A 20,692-nucleotide genomic window follows, 5' to 3' on the forward strand; every position below is an offset into this window, starting at 1 on the left:
GCGCAGACTTGACCAGGCGTCCCTTTTTTTTATTTTTTTGAGTTCGCCTGGCTTGTAAACTAAGCACCTTTCACGTAAAGCCATGCATGTGTTTTATTGAGACGTTATGTAGGCTACAAGAGGTAACCGTGCTCAGGCCCGGTTAGTCCTGGAGCAGTGAGTACAGGCCAGCGGGGGAATGGGGAGGGGGGACAATCGGGGGAACTGGACAACTAGGTGAGCTAACTAACTAACTGTGAGCGCGCCCTTAGTTGCAATAGGTTTAGGGGTGTGGTTCTTTAGTTGTTTGATGTGGTTAGTTTGGATTAATTAAGTTTTTATTTGATTTGGTTTGACTTAGAGAGTTAATCATTCTAAGTAAAGTGTGTTCTTGTTGTTATATTGATTTGAGCCCTGTCTTTCACACTCTGTTGCACAATTTAACTCCATTGTTAATAACTATGCTATCGTCCCCCAGAGGGGTGATAACAGAGGTAAACATTTATATAAATATAGTTTATAGAAGAAGTCAGGTCAGTTCCACACTTGCTTTATTTATTACAGTGGAAATTCAAATGTTAAACATCAAGAGGATACAGTTATCTTATCAGATGCTGACAAAAATGATATATCGTTATTTCATCAGGCAGTGCAGAAGGAGCTTGTTTGTTTTTGTTTATTTTGCACAGCTCATATGAAAGCCTGTAAAATATCACTTCTAGGTGAGAGCTGCAGAGTGTGCAGAGGATGTGCTGTGTTGTGAAAAGTAATGAGTGTGTGGAGAAAAGAAACAGTATAAAAAAAACAAGGACAGTATGTGGCATGTACCATAGAGGGGAATATGTTTTCTCTTGAGACATACGGCTGCCTCAGCTGGAGATCTTATATTACGGCTGTGATAAGTGGTTTTATTCTCAGTTCACTTCCTTTTGTTTCTCACTTTTATTGGATTGCTCCCTTGCTGCCTCCTCACCCCCATGTGTGCTTGTGCCATTACTTTTTATTACTGCCTAATATTTCTCTGGTCTAATCTGGTGTTTGTACTCGTACCAATGCACACAGGCACAATCAAAACCAACTACAATGCAGGGGATATTCAATGATTGTTGTTTTTAAAAAATCCAATTCATATCCACGCACTTTTTCCATGTATTAACGGGAAGAAAAAAACATTTTGAGTTTTTTACTTTTTAAACAGTTTAGCATCCATGGTAATATGAATGTCAGTGTTTTAGCTTTGTTTGATGACTTTAAAATATACCAATAAAAATGTATCAAGTAGGTGAGGAGAATGTGTACACTGTGTAAAACTGTTTTCATGTAAGAAGTTGGTTTTCTAGCCCCAAGTAAAAATGTTGTTCAGCAGTGTCTCTGTTCATCTTTATTTAACAGTACTGTAAGTGACAGTCATATGTGTTTTGATTTTGAGGTTATCCAACAGAACAAAATTACCTGCATTTGCATTTTGCGAACAGACTTCTCTCCATCTGAGTTTTTTTTATCTAGAATAGCTCCACACAATTCTAATGTGTTTCTGTTCTAATATTCATTTAAAATGATTACAGACCAGCTTAATAAAGTCCCAACAAGAAGAGTGATGATTCTCTCTCTCTCTCTGACTATGTTAACTGAGCACGCTTCATAATAACATAAAGCGTGCATGCGTTGTATTACGACGTTATGTACAAGAGGTAATCGTGCTTAAGCACGGATAATCCTGTGTAGTGTCATCGTGGGCCGTGCCGGCCAGCGTGGGAATGGCGCAGCGGGGGGCCAATCGTGCTCGAGTACGGCACGTAACAGATGGCCAGTGTGACCGCGCCCTAACATGACACCCTATGGGAGAGACGAGGGCGGGAAACCTCTCAAGACTTTTTCTTTAGCAAATCAAGACACATACTGTATTGATTCAAATAACTAAATGATTTAAAATAAATAAATAAAATGACATAACTAAATAGGATACTGTTGATAACTGCTTTAAAATCTGATTAACTCTGTAAAAGAATGTAAAAAAAAAAGATTTTGTATTTTAGAGGATTTCATGTCTTCCTGGTTAGGACTAGCTGTAACCCAAAAACATCGACTGTCTGCAAAGCCTTTTATTTAAAGGTCCCAGAGAGAAAGCAGTAAAGGCAGAATGTACACCAAAGACCTCGCCTCGCAAAAGACATCTTCTGCAGATCCAAAGAAACACAAAACCACTGTAAAAAAAAACAAACAAAAAGAAAACTCCACAGACAAATGGGCATATGTGCTTCAACTTAAAGACAACCTTGTTCTGGTGTTCAGAAAAATGTTTTTAAAAAAAGTTTATTGATGAAATATTCAGAGAACAAATAGAGATATGAAGTTTGCTGTCTAAGCCTAAGTGAACGATAGAAGCTTTCCACAAAACAAGGTGTTTTTATCCAAAGCACAGCACCGACTGCACCGTTCATGTCAGAGAGTCTGAGAAACACCAGCGAGTTTCTTACGCTGTGTGAATGTCGGATGAGAAAGAAAAAGAAGAAACAGGAAAAAAAATCATCATAATCCCATGAGAAATTTGTCAACCCAGTGTCTGAGTTGGTGTCAGATTACTTCAGATTGTGGTTTGTCGGCTGAAGAGATCAAGAGTCACAGCTGAGAGGAATGCTGGGAGGCTCTTCTGGTGATGCAGATGAAGCGCCACCATCTCATCCAGAGTTTTGGAGAACTCGGTTTCCATGAGCTGCATGCTGCCATTGGAGCTCTGCACACACACACACACACATAAAATCATAAACACACAGACATCAAAAATCAATGCACAATATCAAAGAATAACAGTCAGGTTTCCCACTTCTTCTATCTCCACAGGCAAACTTTCAAAGTGAAGCAAGATCACTTAAAGTTATTGTCCACAGGGGATTGTCAAGTGTCTGTTGTGTTGTGTAGTGTTTGTGTGTGTGTACGCATTCACAGCAGGGTGAAGGTGTCTAAATCTGTGTGGATTAATTAAAAGGAATGAGGAGCAGCTCGGGGCAGTGGAGTGAAGGAGAAAGGGATAAGGAGAGAAACGAGGGATGAAGTAATTAAAGCATCGCAGGGAGGGAGGAAGGTAGCGAGAGAGGAGCAGAGTCCCAAGACACGCCGGGAAGATATGGAGACGTCTGACAAATGTCCTGTGTCAATGTGTGGAAGAGAAACAGATCTTTTATTCGATAATTTTCTGGAGGAGGCTTATGGAACAGCTGGTGAAGGGAAAATAGAGATTAGAGGACAAAAGAAAGAATGGAAGAAGATTAACAGAGAGATTTAATGCTGCACTTTGTTATTTTCCTACATGGACACTTTAAATATGAATATTAATTCTGAAAAATCAGCATTTTTGTTTGGAAATCTGATAAACTTCAGCAGTCCAACACTGGGACATATAGATGATGCAAGCTTTAAAAAAAAAAGAAGTAAATCCTACTTGATAAACCAATTAGTGTGCTTCCTCACACACATCCGGATGAGGTGAGCTCAGCTGTTCACTTTTGTGTGAACATCCACAAATCTCTAAAGGGTGACAGCAGGGGATAACTGAACTAATGACATTTGCAAGCTGACTGCACAATGCTAAACCTGCGGCTAAAAGCAGAGGAGAGAGCTTGAGAGAATTTCTTCAGAATGACTTGCTCTTTTTTAAGTTGTATTTTTTTTTCTGAGCAAAACGTATTAAAAAAAAAAAGTGCCGACATTACAGTAGCTTCAAATCGAAGCTGACGTCAAGCCAGAGAGCCGCTGAGAAAAGTTTTTGGGTTTAATTGATTGAAAGCAGCGGACGTTCATGTTCTTTTACACTTCAAAAGACTTCATCTGGTTCATCAGCTGGAATTTCTTTCAAATAACAAGAGTACTTGAGTCATGTTGCTTTAATAGAGCCCTCTTACAGAGAAACTCAATATTACTGACTTTTTCTTTTAGTTAGAATAACATACAACTGGTCCCTATATCGTCATCCTGCAGTATCTTTGACCATAGCAGTCATCTTGCTTTGCATTCAGGAGAAAAAACAGTATTTCTGCACCCCCCTGCCCAAAAAAAAAAGAGAAGATCTTAGACATCTTTCACACTGAGCCACAGGAGTATAAGCAAAATCATATTCACTCTGATGTGGGCAATGCCATTGATATCAAGTCTTGTATCTAAAAAAAAAAAGACATCACATCACCCAACCCTCAGATGTTGGAGATTTTGTCTAGGGAGCTGTGGGAATGAATGAGAAGGGGGGGTGTTTGAGCTAATACTTGAAAGAAATTGCTGTGTGATAACATTCATTTTCTTCATACTGCCTAAAGAGGAAGTGGATCAGTGGAATGAGCTTTACTTTGTAAATGTTTTCAAGCAATTATTGTTTCTTTAAGTAAACAGCTGATGGACAAAGGCAGGAGGGGAAAAAAAGAGAATGACACTCAGCAAAGGTCTGCAGCTGGATTTGTCATGGTTACCTCGTAAACGACTTCCTCCATCAGACCCCTGTGATATCCTGCCATGGTGGTGTTTTCATGTTTAAATTTGTATTCCTGTCTTTACGGTAATTGGCTCATTTTGGAAAATGTATCAGATGTAAAAGTATTATGCATTAAAGGCAGGGCTTCCATACACATGTGGAATAATAATAATGTATTGAATTACATAGCACCTTTTAAGGGACCCAAAGATGCTTTACATGGTGGAGGGACCAAACAAAGAACTAAATCAAAACAAAACCTGAGACATGTAGCAAAGGATGGGAGATGGAGAGACAGATTTGAGGGAGGTGGTAGGCCTGTCGAGTACAGATGGTGTTTGAGAAGTTTTTTCAATGAGTCCAAAGGCATTGAAGATGTCTGAGGGGAGGGTGTTCTAAAGGGCGGGGGCTGTGACACTGAAGGCCCTGTTCTCCATAGGTATGGACAGAAGGCCAGTGTCTGATGACCAGAGGTTTCGGGACGTGGTGTGTGGGTGTAGGAGGTCAGAGAGGTACAGAGGGCGTGGAGGGATTTACAAGTAGTCAGCCAGTTGGAAAAAGTAGCCAGCAAGTGGGGTCCAGGGCTTGTGGAGAGCCCTGATTAAAGGCTTACTATGAGACTATCAAAATAGATTTCATATCAAAACACAAATCCTCTTTTCAGACACACCTCCTTCATCCCTGAAGTGAAAGAGACACCGGCCCTTTCCGAATAGTCACAGTTCAGTATGCAGTACATACTATTCAGTCGGGAGTTTCAGTATACTGAACTTTCGTGGTCATTCAGTATGCATTTTTTGGGTCCACCTCAGTATACTGAACATTTCAGTATGGATACTAACTTCTGGGTTTCATGCAGTATGGATCGGATGCGTGCTTTCAGGAAATGAATTGTATTTTACCACCCACAATGCTGTGCGAAATTAAACATAAATCGTCACTTCACGTGCGCCTCCAAATCAAAACAAACGAGCATGGATTAATATAATCTTAATTTAAAGTCCCGACTGAAATCGCTACTTTTAGTTAACAACAAAAAATATAACAAATGTCTGCATTATTATAAAACCTTTCTCTCTCTATTTAAATAATGATTTCATTATTTAAATCATTTAAATAATGATTTCACTATTTAAATGCGTCTTTATTGGTTTATTTTACTTTATATTCCAGTGTTTCCCCTAGGTTTACAGCGTTGGGGGGGTGGGGACAAGCCGACATGCCGACACAACGACACAAACACTTGAAGGAATCTTGGTGTTCATGCGTTACTTTTAATGACAGCTGTCCTTTTCTATCAGAAAGGTATCCTTAAATGACTTCTTTCCCTGATTTCCGACTCTATCCACTATCCTATCTCTACAATAAAGGCACAAAAAGCCCAAAAATAAATCTTTAAATCTTTTTTTTTTACTTGACCTTCAGGGGGGGGAAACACTGTATTCTGTATATTACTGTCTTTCATTTGTACTTTCCTTTATGTACTGTATTTTATTTAGTTATTTAATCTGTCTTTTACTTGTGATATACCTGACTGTATATGCGCCTTACTCTTCTTGAATAAAGTTAAACAAAAAAAACAAAATAAACGGGTGAATGCGGCCTGTTCGGGTAACGTAAATGACCCCACTTCCAAGTAGGAACAAATATCTGTCTACTGTGCGCGCCTACTGAATAGTAGGTACTAAACAGTATACAGCACGGATAGTAGGTACTGTCTACTGCCTACTGACAGATTGAGTAGTACTTGGCAATTTGGATGCAGCCACCGAGTGCCTTTATACAAAATAATGGATCTTACAATAAAAAAATAAAAGATCTTAGAAACCAACAATTTTTTTCTAAGATCTTTAGACTACTTTGTTTTGACCTGTTTTGACATTCATTTATAAAAACAAGCACATGATTTGAATGGAGCAAAATCCATCTCGTTCAGACACTTTCAGCTGACTTCTTCAGACACAGAAACACTTATTTCCACTTAGCAGACGTGTTTCAGTAAATATATTAGGACACCTCACAACAACACCTTTCTGGTAACATCTTCAGGTATAACTCTTCACATGTGGCAAACCAAAGTCTTTTCTAATAACATCTTCAGTCTATCACTAACCCTTTTCACACATACAGAAATCTCCTGAAAAACCCCGGAGATTTGGCTATTTGGATTTGGTTTCTCCGGCCAGACCCCTAGTATTTTTTCCGCAGAAAGTCCGAGTGAGCTGATGTCTGAACGCGGCATATATATACACACACATATATATATATATATGTCCGGATAGTTCAACTCGAGCCAATGGGACCCGAGTGACGTTTATATAGTGACTGCCTAAAGTGTCTGCACGTGACCACTACGATCTCCGTGCACGTAATTAAACGGCTGCATTATGTTTTCTGTTCGTCAGTATGTTGTTCTCCTCTCTTTTGTGGATGTTGTCATTCCATTGGATTACACATAGCACTGATAAAGGCAAATATTCTCATTATAACGTTGTGTAGTGGACTCTGTTGCTTCGGCCGCTACTTCCGCGTTGTTTATTTACGTCACGTCTTACCTCAGGAAATCCCCCCTCCCCCCCTCCCCTCTGACAGGGAAAGTCCCCCGCTGTGAGGAGCATATGTGAACAGCTAGGTCAGAAGAATCTCCGTAGCGGTCCTCCTGCAATGATCTAGATATTATCCGGAGTGCATATGTGAAAACGGCTACTGTCTAACCGCCTCACTCGTTGGCTCTATTTCCTGACAGTCCCCGATGTTTTCTGTCCCTGAGCTGCTGTCTGAAAGCTACGGTATGCCATATCCCCGGGCTGCTCCTCTCATCGCAGGCGCACACACAAACATGTCTGCGCGCATGCCTCTCTAGAAATGGCCGTGGCTCTGGGAACATGGAACACATACATTTTTTTTTTTTTTTAAAGCCACTGTAAGCGGTTACCATGGAAATCTGTCCAGTCTGAAGGGCCTTCTGCCCAAGTTTGTCTTGAGATCAGAATTCGTATATACGAGTGTGTGTGTGTGTCAGTTGATGAAAGCCTGTTGGAGCCAAGGACAGCAAGACTTCTACGGTTTTGCCAAACCAAGTAAATGGCCTTGTTGTGTGATATATAACATCAGTGCACCCATGAAACATTCAGTCTTCAAGGGGCCAAATGTGTATGCAGACAGACAAACATACACGTAGGTGGCTAAACAAAGGTTGTACAGATTTAAACAGATTATACTGCAAGCAGATTCACCATTTTGACTGAAATCTGTCTGACCAGCTGCTGCAGCAACAACAACAACAGAATAATACTATTTTCTTCAGATAGAGTTAACAAATGGTGACATAACCGCTTGTTGTCATCATGGTCTGTACACATATAGGTGGTTGAAATTACAATGAAGAACTTGACTATTTGGCACCAATTGTTTTATGTGGTTTAAATTTGTGCATGTTATCCCCACTACGTCCAGATTTAACCCATTCATACCCTTTGATTAAAATTAAACATGATGTAATCTAAATAGTTTTCTTAATATAAAAAAAAATAAATCACATGGGGCAAAAAGCCTATTTAAAAGCGAAGCAGATTTGAAACCAAAGCAACCTTGAGTGTGACCCATTCAAAACAACTTGTTAGATTTTGTTCTCACGTATATCTTTGGGTATGCAGGGGAAATTCAAAAGACGTTAATAAAATGTCAGGGGAGGGTTTTTTTTTTTTTTTTTTAAATCAGCTTTATTCAAATGTTGACCTTATCAATGCATATTTGAATATTCACACTTCTCTAAAACTAGTTTGAAACAATATGTGACCTTTATGAAAGCAACTCCATTCTGTTTGTTTTTGAAAAACAACGGGATTTCTCTCATTCTGTGAAGGTAGTGAGATAAAAGGAAAAATAACTACAAGGTGAGGTTAAGGTAAACACACCTATGACAGGTTCCTCCTACAAAGTCATCAACATCATTCAGCCTGAAAACACAGAGAGAATTGGCTTTGTGTTTCTCCAAAGATCAGGGGTAAGAATCTAACGAGACAAACTTTCCACGAGAGGACAGCCCTCAACAATGGAGAGGAGTCGAGCTATCCCATTCTTAGCCACTTTTCATTTGTCTATCCAATTAAAGGAAATCAATACCTGCTGGCTTGAGATGCAGGGTGGGGCTTTATAGTGACCTCATCCAACCAGGGAGCTGCCTGCTGCCTGAATGACAATCACGCTCTTCTCCCAGAGAAGACAGGGTCAGAGAAGAGGTGCACACCCACCCTCAGATAGTTCCACAAAAACACATGAAAGACAGAAAGGCTCAGAGCGATGACTGAGGCCTGTTCTCCTCAATGCAAAGATAAAAAGCAACACTACTTGTTGTTGTCTACTAATGAGCTTTGCCCCAACAGTTTATATATTTCTTTTTCTATTGTTGAATTACTGTTCGTTTGTTTTTTGCCTAACACAGCACAGGAATTGTCTCAGTGTTGTTACGAGGGATACAACTATTATTTTGATTATCAGAGTCCATTTCAATCACAGCTCCATTGGACAAAGAAAAGAAGCAAATCCCAACACTTGAGACGCTTGAACAAACAAACCTATTTGATATTATTGCTTTAAAAAGACTGAAATTATGACTTAATTACCAACAAAGCTGTGGATTAAATGCATTTTTCATATACTTTCTGCTTCATTTACTAATCAATTTAGTTTCATAAGGTATGTTGGATTTTTTTTATTGGAATGGCATTTGAAATAAACATCTGACATTTGAAGTCAGATCAGATGACAAGAAAAATTAGCTACTCCGTGCAAATGTGCAGTAATTAAAGTTTGCTGAAGTTTACACTAATTATTCCGGCTTCTTTAACAAATGTATGCACACATGTAAGCCACACGTTCTTTTTTAGATATATATCTATGCTGAAGCAACCAATAGGATGGGGATGAAAGCACTCTGAAGAAAAAGGCTGATGTTTGTGGTGCACCCTGTAGTGTTGAGTTTAGAATCTCCCCATTGAAAACTGGAACTGCTGAGATACACATTCCCATCACATACTGAAAACCCATCTGTTCAGAAAACCCTGTGATCCATTAAATACAAATAGATACAATATATGTTTCTCTCCTAAAAAGTAGCCTCTAAATGTAGCCTTGAAAAACAGTTCTTTTGAATATTCATGAATGCACTTCCTCATAACTCTGTCAGTGAAAGACGCAACACTAAAGAACTGTAACATTAAGGACATGTTCTGGTAAACAAAGTTGTGAAAAAAAAGTGGACTGCTGCAAAAGAACAACACAAATGTCTGTACAAACAGACTCTGCAGGTTATCACTACACAAAATATATCGCACACTGTGACGATCAATCCAGTTGTCGATCTGCTTAAGTGTTTTAATTATTCATGCTTGAGTGACATTTGTGATTGTGAAATGATTTTATACAGCTTAAGAGAAGCGTCTTCAATAATTTAATCAAATCTATCATCAATCAATCAATCAATTCTGTCACAAGAATGAAATATGATGGCAGTAAATGTACCATTTCAATAAAAAAATGCATCCAGCTTACAAAGTACAATCCTCTGATTTTGTTTTAATATATATTCTTTGTCATGCCACTCTGAGACCCCCAGGCTGAAACAGGGATTTTTTTTTCTTCTTTTTTTTTTTTCAAATTGCTACTTGGAAACGATCTCTGTATTCTCATTTCCATTTGATGAACTGTTTCAATTATGTGTTACAGTGATTGGTAGGATGCGTAATGTGACTGAAAAGATAAAGATTCATCAGCACTCCCACACAATTCATACTCCAGCTCTCACAGCCTTTTTTTTTTTTTTTTTAAGAAACATGTGAAATGCTTTTAGACAGCTTCACTGTCCTCACTAACATGACATTCTGCACCGCTCTGGTCTTTAGGACTCTATTGTTAAAACCGAAGCCCCCGGACGTTGTGTGATGTATGGCTCCATGTTGAAGTGGTGAGTTGCAGGTCACACATCAGTTGACCTCTGTCTCTGTTCTCCACCGCTAATGAGAGGACTTTTCTTCACGTCTTACCCTCTCTGTCTTGTTCTCCCTGCCGACCGCAGCATAGATCTATCCTCAATTCAATCATATTCATGTCTCATTCGCTAGTTAGCCTCTTTTCAGATTCCAAACACATACTGTACTGGACTGTTCCACAAACAGCAGCAGCATTCCCAATTAGAAACTCTAATGCATTGCAAAGCTGCTGATTAGTTGAGTTGGGAAAAGGCAAATTAATTGAATAATCAGAACTATGCAGATGAAAAGCTTTCCATTTAAATGCAGATTTTGGCATTTTTCTGCAGCCAGGAGAGGGATGTCGGAGACAGAAAGAGGAGAGAGATTACAGGGAGAGCAGAGCTTCGACTAAATAGTAATTAAAGCAACAGCAATTTGATCCATATTTATATTCTAATCAGCTCTTTGTTTACTGTTTGTTTTTAAAGCATTGTTCATGCGTCTGAGCAATGGGTGACTTATGACAACAAACATCTAACAGAGAACTCCTTTGTGTGCAGTCTGATAAAAAAAAAAAAACGGACCGACTCATCAACCTGATTCTCAATTGCATGAATGCATAAAACATGGAATCAGTTCCTGTTATCGATAACAGAGACTTCTAAACTTAACATGTGTCTGTGTAGAACAAAGAACTCTTTGTTGTTTTGTTTATTTGAGATTTCTCTGATCTTTTCCTTCAGTTGCTGAACATTTCAGATCCAAAGAAAACTCATAACTGTGCTTTCATAACTTGAAGGGCATTAACTGTTGTTCCCAGAAACACCATCAACAACTACTTTGCTTTTTATATGTACAACTTTTGATTCAGATTATTTTTGGGGCTTTATGGCTTTTAATTGAGAGAACAGCTATATAGTAACGGGAAAAGTGAGGAGAGGGAGAGAGGTTGATAACATGCACAAAACAGCATCAGGAATGGAAGTGGAAACCTACGACCAGTGGGACAAGAACCGTAGCCTCTGTACATGGCATGCTTTATTTACTAATTGAGCTAAACCTGTACTACTTGAAAAAGTTCATGTATTTTTGTCCTGGTTCAAATTTGTGGTTTTAAAAAAATCGTGAATCCTTTAGTCTAAGAGTGAAAAAAAAAAAATCCAAATCTGCCAATCCCCCTCTGCTTTGGATGCCACTTGACAGGTCATTAATCTGCTAGTGAAAGTAGAGAGTGACACTGTGCTGACCTCCATGTAGTCTGACCCGTCCGTCCATACAGCACCATTCAAATTCCAAGCAACAGATCCCAACTGAAGAGGAAACATGCTATTTGTATGCAGTGTGACATTCACCAATGAACTTATTGCAAAAAAATGTTGTGCAGTTTGCATTTTAGATAAGTAATAAACATAACAAAACGGGGCTGTTACACAAGATTTAGCTGCTGGAGTTTTAAGAGCTCATCAATGGGTCAGTATTTCTGAACAAATGTGAAACTGTAGTGCGCTCTATGTCTCTTTAACACTTTAATGTTAAATTAGGATCAAGGCAGATGTGTAATGCAGCTTGAAGGAATCTCTGAACCCATTCCTCTTCCTCAAAGCCTCAGAAAGACGCACAGTCATCACTTTTTAGTTCTGCTCTGTTGTTTGTGAAAAAGAAACATATTCTATTTTAGATGTGTAGCTACTCTATCAACATTCATTTTAGTGGAATTTTCCACTAGGTTAAATGTTGAACATGGTGTATACATTCTTGTTTTTATTATAAGCACCTCCTGCAGTTTATGGCTACAACTGTACTCATAATGTACATGGTTGATTTTTTTTTTCATGACATGTATTAGTAGGAGCAAAGTGATCTGACAGCAGTTAGTTTACCTTGTTGTATGGCATACCAGAAATATTTTTAAGCAGACACTGCCTTCATGGGACATCGCAGATTTTAAGATGAGTTCAGCTTGTGAAATGTGTGTTGAACTAACCAAGTGGTGTAACGACAATTAATCCCCAAATCGTAGGTTACCATGAAATTCTTCAAGCACAAGGTTTCAAGCCTGATTTTAAGATCGTTTGAATGGTGCACATGCCCCCCAGTATTAAAATACATAAACCAAAAAGTGCACCAATCATGCTCATTTTTAGACTTCTGTGTAAGGAATAAATTGAATCACATGTAAAGTATGTTTACTCACTTTATAACAGCACTTGGAAAACACAAGAAGATCTTATTTCTAAATCAAATTAAACCTATAAAGTTAAAACCCCGTCTGTGTCCGACTGATATACTAAATATACATTTGACATAGACAGAGCATCTGTAAACATCCACATGGAGCTGATAGAACTTCACTGTAAGAGCACAGTCAAGGTAGAGTATGAGTCTGTGGCTGCACGGCTCTCACACTTCATCCCTGAAACCATGTCCCAACTCCACATAAAGTTTGAAGCTCAGACCTGTGTGAGCAACTTTACTCTGTAAAGAAGTTCAGCAAAACCTCACACAGGACTTTCTCACTAATGCATACACTTCATTCTGTATTTCCACAGCTGAGCATTTTATAATCTAGCCACAAAAGATGCCAAACATCAGGCTGGGGCAAATGGACATAAGAGCAGAGGTCACTTTATGATCATGGAAATGACCCAGTGAAAAATGTGTCTCATTTTAAATTCAATCTCTTGTTTGTTTTTTTCAATATCCTTGGTTTATTCTAAACTTCAGATGAACTTCAGAAGATGTCTTAAGAGCAGGTAAGTTCATATATCTCTGGATGAATAGTTGGTCATATTACTTCTGATGAAAGAATGGTCTGTTCAATAAATGTTAACGCTAATCGGCCCTAAAGTTAGACCCTGAAATTACTTTTCACTCCCCCTGTGAATGAGTTAGACATCACTGATTTTAAATAATACATCTAGCAGCTCCTATATCCATGTGTTGGGTCATATAGAAGTTGGCACAAATTAGTCTTGCTCCCTTGAGTTTTTTTTTTCTCTTTCAAACAAATCCGGTCCACTACCTAATATGAGTTTGGCATTGCTGTATTGCTGTAGTCAAGACCACACTAACTGAGACCAAGACGTTTACGAGACCGGAGTGCTCTGAGACAGAGACAAGACCGAAACATTTAGGGATCGAGACAGAGTCAAGACCAAGGCAGGGCGACACCAAGGTTGTGGCCATAACTAGGGCATTAAAACCAAACTACAAATGAATTTAAGTTATTTGTTCTTTTAGAAGGGGGCATTTTCCTTCTCATCACAGTAATGACATGGAAAATAGCCCGGTGGTGTTGACCGGTCTTGTTTTACAATCCGGAGTCCTCCTAGTCTGAGGCCGAGGAAAGGCTGCGTAAAAATGCTTTTGATTCTGAGACCTTCAAAAAGTGGTCTCAAGACCGAGTACTACAACACTACATCGCTATGTGCTAACTGTGCTAAGCGACTCGTATGCTACAGCCGGATGGCAACAACAACTGCTGAACTTTCAAAACTTTCTTTTGGTCTAGAATTACTGTTCCACACATGCAAGTTGTTGGACTTGTTAGCTTATACTCATTTGGATCACAGGGAGTGCCAAAGTGAGGCAGTAACTTACCAAAACTATCCTCCATCTGACACATCAGAACGGATTCAAGGAGTGTTACACACAAACACGGTGTAGCAGCGAATGTGGCCTCGAGCTTATTATCCCAAGCACAGACAAACCCCAGAACCTTTCTTTTTACAAACACTAACCTTCAGCCACAGGTGACATCACTTGAGGCAATTCACAAGAGTTCACAAAGCTCGCTTTAAACTACAAAAGGCCTTTTGCATCTCATCATTGGTACTCCTCAAAATCTGTAAACACTAAACATGCTTTAACGTGGAAGTTTGTGATCACTTAAAAAAAGGGTAGAGCAATTCACTTCACTTTTATGTACACAAACAGTGCAAACAGATCTTGATACACGAAAGTCAACTGATCAAAGTTGTCTCTTTTCTTTTTTTATCTTAATGTCAAGGTTGTTTATAAATCCTGCGGCTGACAGGATTGAGTGATTAGGTCATGGAGTCAGCGGTAACGTGTGAACTGCTAAGAGTCAGAGACAGAGCTGCAGTGGATCAGGAATATTCATGACCTCAGGTGGACCTTTGTGTGGTTCTGATGTATCACGTTACCATGGAGACAGCAGACATATGTTCCACACACCGACGAGAGGAGAAAGTGATGCCAAGACAAGACACACACACACACACACACCCTGAGGGCATGCAGGACAGCAAACAGTCAGGAGTAATCAGAGTCAACATCCTTTCTTTCTTTCCTGGGGATTTCAACTCCTAAGATTTCTCTCTGAAGGTTTAAGCACACAAAGTCACATCCACAGGAAAAAAAAAGCTGCTCATCTATTCACTCTTGTATTCCCAACAGTCTTGTTGTTTACTGTTTATTAGTGCTTTGCTCATGTTTGTCTTCATAGCTATCAGCGATACATCAGTGAATGTTTTGTTTCAGTCAGTGAGCAAAGTGAAATTCAGTCCCAGCATGCCTTCTTTCTTTTCCCAGACATCCACTCATCCATCTTTTTTGTTGTTGTTTCATATTCATGTAACTGCTCCTGACTCTGTCGTAGACCCATGCACAAAATCTCATGCATGTGCACACCACATACGCAAATATGTTTTTTGAAGAGAGCCAACGTATGGCAGAAATGAAGACAAAGAATCCAAGTGATATTCAGTAATAACGCAAAATCCTTTATTGCTCCCAACAAATTGTAAAGTAAGCGCTCAGAACACACATATTCCTCCCTTCACAACAACTCAGCAATATCAAGACAGCATTTTTTTTTATACCTCTGTTGGTCTGAAGTCTGCTCTGACCTTGTGTGATCAGATCGAGCTATAAATAGTTCTACTACAGAGCTTCAGCACTAACTCTGTTTCCAGAAAGAGTACAGTAGGCACAGTGTCCATGCATGAGGCTTGATAACCTAAATGGGATGAATACAGCCAGTCAAAACTAAAAGCCAGGGATGCAATCATTGAAATGGTAATGTAAGTCTCACCAGTCATACGTAATGATAATATTTTTTCTCCACAAAAAGGGTTTCAGTTTAATATTTTCCACCCTAAAAAAAATATGAGATAACACAGAAAGTACTCAAAATCTTTAATATATTATTTGCGTGTAAAGACATGTATAACTGTAAATTGTGCAATGGTTTGGATCAAAATCTAAAAAGTTTACTTTGTGAATTGTTTTAATGAAGAAGATAAAATGTATGTCTGTGTTTTAGGGATGGGTCATGATATTCAAATATTTTATGCAACTATTGTCTCATACAAGTAATAATGTTTTTTTTTTTTTGTTTTTTTTTACCAGTGCCTGGTTGTAATGCGGTTCTACTGCCAGACGGTGGTTTTTGCACATCTGAAAGCAGTTTGCTAACCGCATCAATGAACAAAAAGAAGAAAACATCAGTGCCAGTTGCCGATGATCAAGATGTAGGCCTGCGAGAAACTGAAACTAAAGAAAATGCTGACTGTACATTCCTATTAGATGTAAACATGCACTCCACGCTGCTGAGTCACAGAAACTACGGCATGACGCCTGAAGCAGATGCTCCGTTATGCCTGGCAGATGTTAAGTTAATGTATTCACACTATCAGTGTTAACGCTGTGGCCATCATCAGCTGACACACACAGTGTTTACCTTTGGTAAGTGTTAAGTGTTGTGTTAGTTACTGTTTCTCTACTTCTCCTTTCTGTATTCATGTATACATCACAAAAAGAAAAAAATGAAATATCAGTTAATTTCCAGCCCTTTTCTTCCTGCGTATGCACAAAGGCAGGCCACCATCCAGAATAGGTGGATGAAGGCGCCTAATACACAAAGTCATTATCCTGTGTGTTTGACTCCCCTCATAATAAAAGGTGGTTATCTCTAAGTGCTCTGTCTTGTAAAGCCAGCTGTATTGGTGTTTTTCCACCTAACTGGATGTAGTTAATAGTGTTGTTGTTTAGAACTGCCATTCCCTTTAAAAAAATGAGCTCATATATTCCACTTTACTATCTTATCAATAGAAAAAAAATGGTTCAAAGAGAAAAGACCACATCTTAACAGGTCCTTATCATTTTATGTGGGTGCCACACTGCCTTACGACAAATAAAAGCCCAAACATTCCAGTGGCATTAAATCTGATTGGTCTGTAAAGGACAGAGGCAAAGATTACAGACTTCTCACAGGGAGAGAAAGACTGACACCACAAAGGTTTCTGACCACTGACCCGGCTTATTGGCCCTGTAGCCCGCAGCGGCCCTGTCAGCCAAACTGGGCTTCAAAGTTATTTTAAAATTAAGCTATAACAGACAAATGACTAAAACCATTCATGCAGTGATGGCTTACACTCTGTCTTACACACACACACATGCTCTGACAGGCAAACACGCATTTGTGTGGTGTTAATCATCCCAGAGTGTCTGATAAAACAGAGAGAGGTCATTAAGGTTTGACAGTGTTCATAAACTGTACTTTATTAAGTGTCCTCTTTCTTCTCCCACTCTCACACACAGGCACAGATACAAATTTTGTTGTTTTTATCAAAGGGAGTTATTGCATGGCTTCTGGAAACCTCTACAGCTTTTTAAAATATTTTCCGCTCTTCCTACATCAAAATACGGTCCCTCCACCATTCGTCCATACGTTCCTTCATTTCCTTCCATCTCAATTTTTTCATCTCTATCGCTCTCTTGTGAGAGGGCTGACAGTTAATTGGGAGAACGTTTTAATGAGCTGGCTCTGAGATTCTATCTTCTCCTTTCATTGGGAGGGGGAAGACAGGGGAGAGAGTGTCAAGGAAGTGAAGGATGAGAGAGAGAGAAGAGAGGGAAGAAAAAAAATAAGAAAAAAGAGAAAAGTCAGGCGGTCGATAGAGAACACCTAGAAGTTTTTAGTCTCAGGCGAGGAGAGCGCAGCCCTGTGTGTATTTGTTTGTTTATTTGTTAATGAGCTAATCAATAGCAGAGGTGTGTAGGCTCAGCAGTGGGTCTGCTTTGAGATTACATACAGAGATGCACAACTTGTACGACTTGTTTGTCTACAATGTGCCTCTCTTGTTTTGCTTTGACTCAACTGAAGTTCCTCAACTAAAGTTTTTCAGGTACAAATTATAGCAACAAAAACACCATCGGCCAATTTCAGGTCTTTATCAGACAAATACACTGCTTCTTATGAGCTGCTCTTGCCAGCATTGTGACGTGAGGAAAATAATGTACTCTTTTTCTTACAGCTTGGAGGAAATTAAACAAAACAAAAAGAATGAATCTTGTTATTTCTTGGGACTGCAGCAACCCTAATCAAAGTTTGTGCAAAAATAATTTACCGTGGAGTCCTTTTCCTGTAGTGTCAGACAGACATTTTGGACTTTGTGTTTATCTGAACCTTTAAATTGGAAAAATGTTAATGTTGTAAAAAAAAAAAAAAGCAAGCAGTGCTCACTCTCTGTGAAACTTCTGAAAGAAAAAAAAAAAAGTCCAAATAACCCAATCGCTAAAACAGCTACGGTGTTTATCTCGCTGATTAGCAGGGCCTCATAAATACCTCATCACTGATGCTAATCAGCCCTCTCACCTAGGGGGGAGCTAAAAATACTAATTTCACACATGCTCAACTCGGGCTAATGCACACAGAACAACATTTTCTGCACAATTTCCCCATCAAAATACTTCTGGCATCGCAAGCATTTTAACATAACATTGCATTAATCCATTATTAAGTGACAAACAGCACTAAGTAGGTTCTGCACAACAAAATCAAAGCACTGCACAGGGAGAGTTTGACACCCACAACGTCTCACTGTACTCTGAAATTGATTAAAACATAACAACACAGAGGTCTCATCATGATGACTCTTTATGACTTTGAAATAAAAAACAACTTTAGAAATATTAAAGATTTAATAGTCAATGCTGTGGAGGTCTTCATGTTGTTTAATCAGTACAAACACTGGACGTACCGATAAAGATAACAAGTACCTTTGATAAAGTCTTACAGCCTAGAATTTTGCCATAGCAACAAGTTAGTATGCAAAAAATAAAACGCAAACATTTAGCATGTCAGCCTGGAATGTTAGCTGTTTTTTTTCCTGTTATAAACCCAGTTCACCCTTTATCTTGACAGTAACAGCTCTCTACAATGCTCCTTACAACACTTAAATGGATTCTGCAGACACACAACACCTTCTTGGAGTCTTAGGAACAAACATTCTTTATGTTGCCATCCTGAAGTGACAGACACGGCAAAAAGATTTGTTTGTTGTTGTCCAGGTTACGTTTATTTGCTCCTTGTGTGAGAGACACATATCAGCCAACTACTTTTTTCTTTTAAATGATACCACATTGACTCTCAGCTTCAGTATGAATTCATGTGAATACAGACAGAGTTGGAAAGAAGCAAATTACATTTCCTCGCGTTACTGTAATTGAGTAGTTTTTTTTGTGTAATTGCACTTTTTAAGTAGTTTTTAATATCTGTAATTTTACTTTTACTTAAGTAGGTTTTGTTTTAAGTATTGTACTTCGTTACATTTTAAATCTGTTACTGAGAACATTTCTGAACAAATATGTTTACTTTTACAGTTGGTTTGTAAAGATGTTTAATACTGAAAAAAAAGACAAGACTATATACAGAAAAGACATTAAATAAATTCTATGAATAAAGTTAAATGTTTCTTTTTTTTTTTTTTAAATGTATTTACGATTAAAATGTACAAGGAATTTTTAAGAAATATTGCAAGAGGGGTGTGATGATCAGGTGCTATTACAGTTGACCACAAGGTGGTGATAGTGGTTAATCATAAAAGCTATGAGACAGAGTTAAATTAGATAGCCGAGGTAGAAGATGTATGCTAACTACATGTTACCGGCAATAAACAAGAGATTCGTAAACTGACAAAGGACTAATATTCTTTTGCAAACGACGAACAAAACATGGTACCAGGAGTAAATATAAGCTGCGTGGTGGATTGTGAAAAGCGACATGGATGCTCTGAAGCCACCGGAGAGTCTGAAGCTCACGGGGAATGTCGACAGCAATTGGCGCACGCTTAAGCAGCAGTTTCTTCTGTATATCGCGGCAATGGGACTGGAGACGAAGCCGGATGCTAGAAAGGTAGCGTTACTGCTAACTATAGCAGGGCCACAAGCCATAGAAGTGTACAACATGTTTGTGTATGAAAGTCCGGATGATAAGGACAAGTTGGACATTGTGCTTGTTAACTTTGATGCACATTGCTCTCCAGAGAAGAACGAGACATATGAGAGATATATTTTTCGGTCTCGGATGCAGCACCGACGTGAGCCTTTTGATAGCTTCCTTACGGACTTAAGGCTAAAAGCACAGTCGTGCAACTTTGCAACATTGAAGGACTCTATGATCAGGGACCAGATCGTTTGTGGCGTGGAAGATAAAAAGCTCAGAGAACGGCTACTGAGGGAATCGGAGCTGAAGCTAGACGGAGCCATCACCATTTGCAAGGCAAGTGAGCTGTCTCAAATGCATGTGAGGACGTTCAGCGAGAGAGAGGCGGGAACAGCCAATGTGGGTGACAGTGTGGCTGTTGATGCTGTCTCAGGCAAAGGAGGACAACGCACGCATACCCGGCAGACGCATCGGACTGATGACTGTAAATTCACCTGCAAACGCTGTGGCTCACAGCACAAGCCGAGACAGTTTCCAGCATTTGGTAAGATATGCTCGAACTGCCAAGGAAATAACCATTTTGCTAAACAATGCTTCTCAAAAGCAAAATAAATATAGTTGAGGAGACAGATCTCAGTGAAACATTTTTTGCTGGCATGATAAACTGTGACAATAAACCAGAAAAAGAAATAAATTCCATAAATGAAGACAAGTGGATAGCACCACTGCAAATAAATGGAACATTAGTCACAGTAAAGTTGGACTCTGGTGCAAAAGCTAATCTAATAAGCATGTCTGACATTAAAGACATGAAGATTAAGCCAAAAATACAAAGAAAAACACTTGAGCTGAAGGACTACAATGGACAAGACATCGAGTGTTTGGGCAAATGCCAGCTAAGAGTGACTGTGAAAGAAAAAGTGCATCACCTATTTTCTGTTGTACCTGAAGGACTTGATTCACTGCTAGGTGATAAAGCATGTGAAAATCTGGGGCTGGTTAAAAGAGTGTATCTCATCAACACCGCAATGAATGCACCAAGTGACTCTGTTAACTGCATCACACAGAAATTTGAAGATGTGTTCAGGGGTT

The 20,692-nt window shown here is 39.0% G+C and overlaps 1 protein-coding gene across 1 annotated transcript in view; it reads right to left on the reverse strand.

Moving 5' to 3' along the window:
• Positions 1 to 513: 513 nt before the first annotated feature.
• Positions 514 to 20,692, reverse strand: part of mad1l1 (mitotic arrest deficient 1 like 1) — a 66,296-nt gene continuing 46,117 nt past the window's right edge. Inside the window, exon 18 of the mRNA XM_061054873.1 lies at positions 514 to 2,713. Coding sequence (XP_060910856.1) covers positions 2,564 to 2,713 — 150 coding nt within the window. The 3' untranslated portion in view covers positions 514 to 2,563. The remainder of the gene's footprint in view (positions 2,714 to 20,692) is intronic.

Source organism: Labrus mixtus, chromosome 2, assembly GCF_963584025.1.
Source record: "Labrus mixtus chromosome 2, fLabMix1.1, whole genome shotgun sequence".
NCBI lineage: Eukaryota > Metazoa > Chordata > Actinopteri > Labriformes > Labridae > Labrus > Labrus mixtus.